The 2,500-nt window shown below is 34.5% G+C and overlaps 1 protein-coding gene across 1 annotated transcript in view; it reads right to left on the bottom strand.

The window, feature by feature from the left end:
* The window catches only part of Dus2 (Dihydrouridine synthase 2), a gene marked incomplete at its 5' end in the record, with an annotated part of 4,343 nt that extends 1,843 nt beyond the window's left edge, over positions 1 to 2,500 (bottom strand). The window contains 5 exon segments of the mRNA XM_027372327.2: positions 27 to 139; positions 492 to 720; positions 1,313 to 1,455; positions 1,764 to 1,908; positions 2,464 to 2,500. Of these exon segments, the coding sequence (XP_027228128.2) occupies positions 27 to 139; positions 492 to 720; positions 1,313 to 1,455; positions 1,764 to 1,908; positions 2,464 to 2,500 (667 nt within the window).

Here is a 2,500-nt window from a genome sequence, read left to right as displayed (position 1 = left end):
ATGTAGGCATCACAAAGCCTTCTTACCTGAGTGTTGATCTATATTTAATGCCATCAACAACCACTGATGCTGCGAAGAACTTGTCATAAACGATATGGCTGTATTTAGGCCCTGACAGTTGGTTGCGATATATATAGGTCTGAAATCCAGTAAAAGCTTCAATCAAAATATCTCCTTTTAACCTTTGTATTTTATGCTGAAAGGGTGTATGCAGAGCTTACATATTGTATTTTTTTGGGGGTAAGTCATTACTTTTTCATTACTGATAGTAGACAGATGTAACAATCTATTTCATTATCATTATTTGTCAGTAATGCATTCTTAATAAATAGAAACAGGATAGGAAAAGGAAAAAAAAAGCTCTGCCACCCAAAAAAGTAAAACTGCATAAGAAAAAAGCTAAATCATACTATAGTAATAATTCCAATGATAGGGATGATGATGATTACGTCAACAACAACAACAATGAAAAAAATTCAAGAGTAACTCACATTCAGTAACATCTTGGGCAAATCTGCATTGTTGTAATTCCCTCTTATGAACTGCACAGGCATCTCTACCACTTTCTGCTCTTCCTCCACCTTCTCCACAATGGACACATGGTCTGCACTTGGAGGCATGGACACTTTGCCGCTCTCCCTTTCCACATTGAGGGCAAGGCGGAGACTTGCCTGCTTTGCCTGCTCGGTCTTGTAATATTCTCCAAGGCCCCATATGACACTGGGGATTTATCAGTAAGTCATATTATTTTGAGAAAAGCATGAATGAGGGAAATTTTGCATAGGAAGCTTATAGATGAGAGATGAATTTAAAGATACTTGTAATTAAGAAGGAAATGAATGATTTTGCAAAGCAAAATTTGTAATTAAAGTTAAAAGAAGACTATGCAATTGAATTATTTTGAAATGCACAACATATAATTTACCACACTTAGTATGGATTGCATTATGTTTTGTGGTGATAAAAAATGAAATAGCAGTTCTCTATTTTCTTTATATTTCTGGATTATATACATGAATGGTGTCTTGTGATTTTACAGAATTCTAAAAACTTGTACAAAACAAGTCGGTGATGAAAATGAAACATCTTCTATAAAGGAATAAAAGGAAGTAGGGGAAAAAATCTGGATTAAAGTTTGGTCTTAAGAATCAATAAAAAGTAAGATACATAATAGGGTGAAAAACAAGGAGAATCCAGTAAAAGATAGGACACAGAATGAAAAGAAAAAAGATGAGTGGAAAAGCCATAGACAGAAAAAAGAGAGAGATAGGTGACAGCAATGACAAGTGAAGAAAAAAAAAACTGAACTTACCAGATTTCTTGCAAGGTCTGAGTTTCCAAGAAAGCTTTTCCTCTTAAGGTGTCTTGCTGTTCCCTTAACATGTTCTGGACTGTGTATTTGCTATATGTAAAAGGGTTGTCATAATCAGTGCAATATTTCAGGTAACTTGATATCTGTGAACAAAAGAAAAACACAATTAAACATAAAATTAAGACAAGAACTAGAGATGCATTAAATTCTTATTATCAAACTACTGAAAGGCCAGAATGATCAAATCTGTTACAATCCCTGGCTAACATTTTACAGTTGGCATAGTCTAACCTTTACAACCTCAATCATTTCTCTTTAATAACCCCCTCCCCCCCAAATTAAAAAAAGAAAGAAAAAAAGTAGAGTTGGGAATTTCCCTTAGAATATACATGCATACCCAAAAGCTTATTCCGTAACCCATAAACATTAATAGTCTGAGAATGCAACCTACTACAGTGTCCATGGGCAGATATCCCTCTGGCCTAAGGATTGAGCAGTTCCACATGGCGGCCCGTGCAATCATGACGCTGGCTGCTCCAGTCTCTTGGCGAAACTTTTCTATGTCCTCGTAGCATGAGATCTCCTTTGACCCACCACTGAAAAGAGGTGTGGGGCTTACAAACTTTTTTTTTTCACTGATCTACATATTTTTCAGGTTTCCTGAAAAAGATAGTGGGACTGAGGGAGGGAGGGAGAGTGGGAGAGTGGCAGGGATAAGTGGAAAATGGAAGAGTGGGAGGAAGGAGATAAGAAAAGGAAAAAGAAGGAAAGATACTTGGATTTTAAATGAAAATGAAAGAGGAACTAATTACAGCCTTAATGTAAGCAAGAAAGAAAAAAGAAAAGAAAAAGGAAAAAAAAAAAAAAAAAAAAAAAAAAAAAAAAAAAAAAAAAAAAAGATCTTGTAATTTTGAAGTGATATACATTAGATTTTACACACAGGTAAAACTTTACTTATTCAATTGGCTCCAACTCAATTATGAGAATACCAAAGAAAACCAGCCAAGTATAAAAATGAATAATAGATTTACAATACAAAAACGACAACCAACATGACAAATAAATAAAAAGTAAAAGGGAAACTAAATAAAAGGCCCCCCCAAAAAAGGAAAGTGAGATAAAAAAAAAAACATATACGTATATAAACCTACTTTGCAATGACAGGAATGTTCAGTGCATTGGCAATCT

The sequence above is a fragment of the Penaeus vannamei genome, chromosome 16, assembly GCF_042767895.1.
Source record: "Penaeus vannamei isolate JL-2024 chromosome 16, ASM4276789v1, whole genome shotgun sequence".
Classification (NCBI taxonomy): Eukaryota; Metazoa; Arthropoda; class Malacostraca; order Decapoda; family Penaeidae; genus Penaeus; species Penaeus vannamei.
Note: the sequence above shows the minus strand (reverse complement) of the source record. Positions and strands in the feature narration are given on the sequence as shown.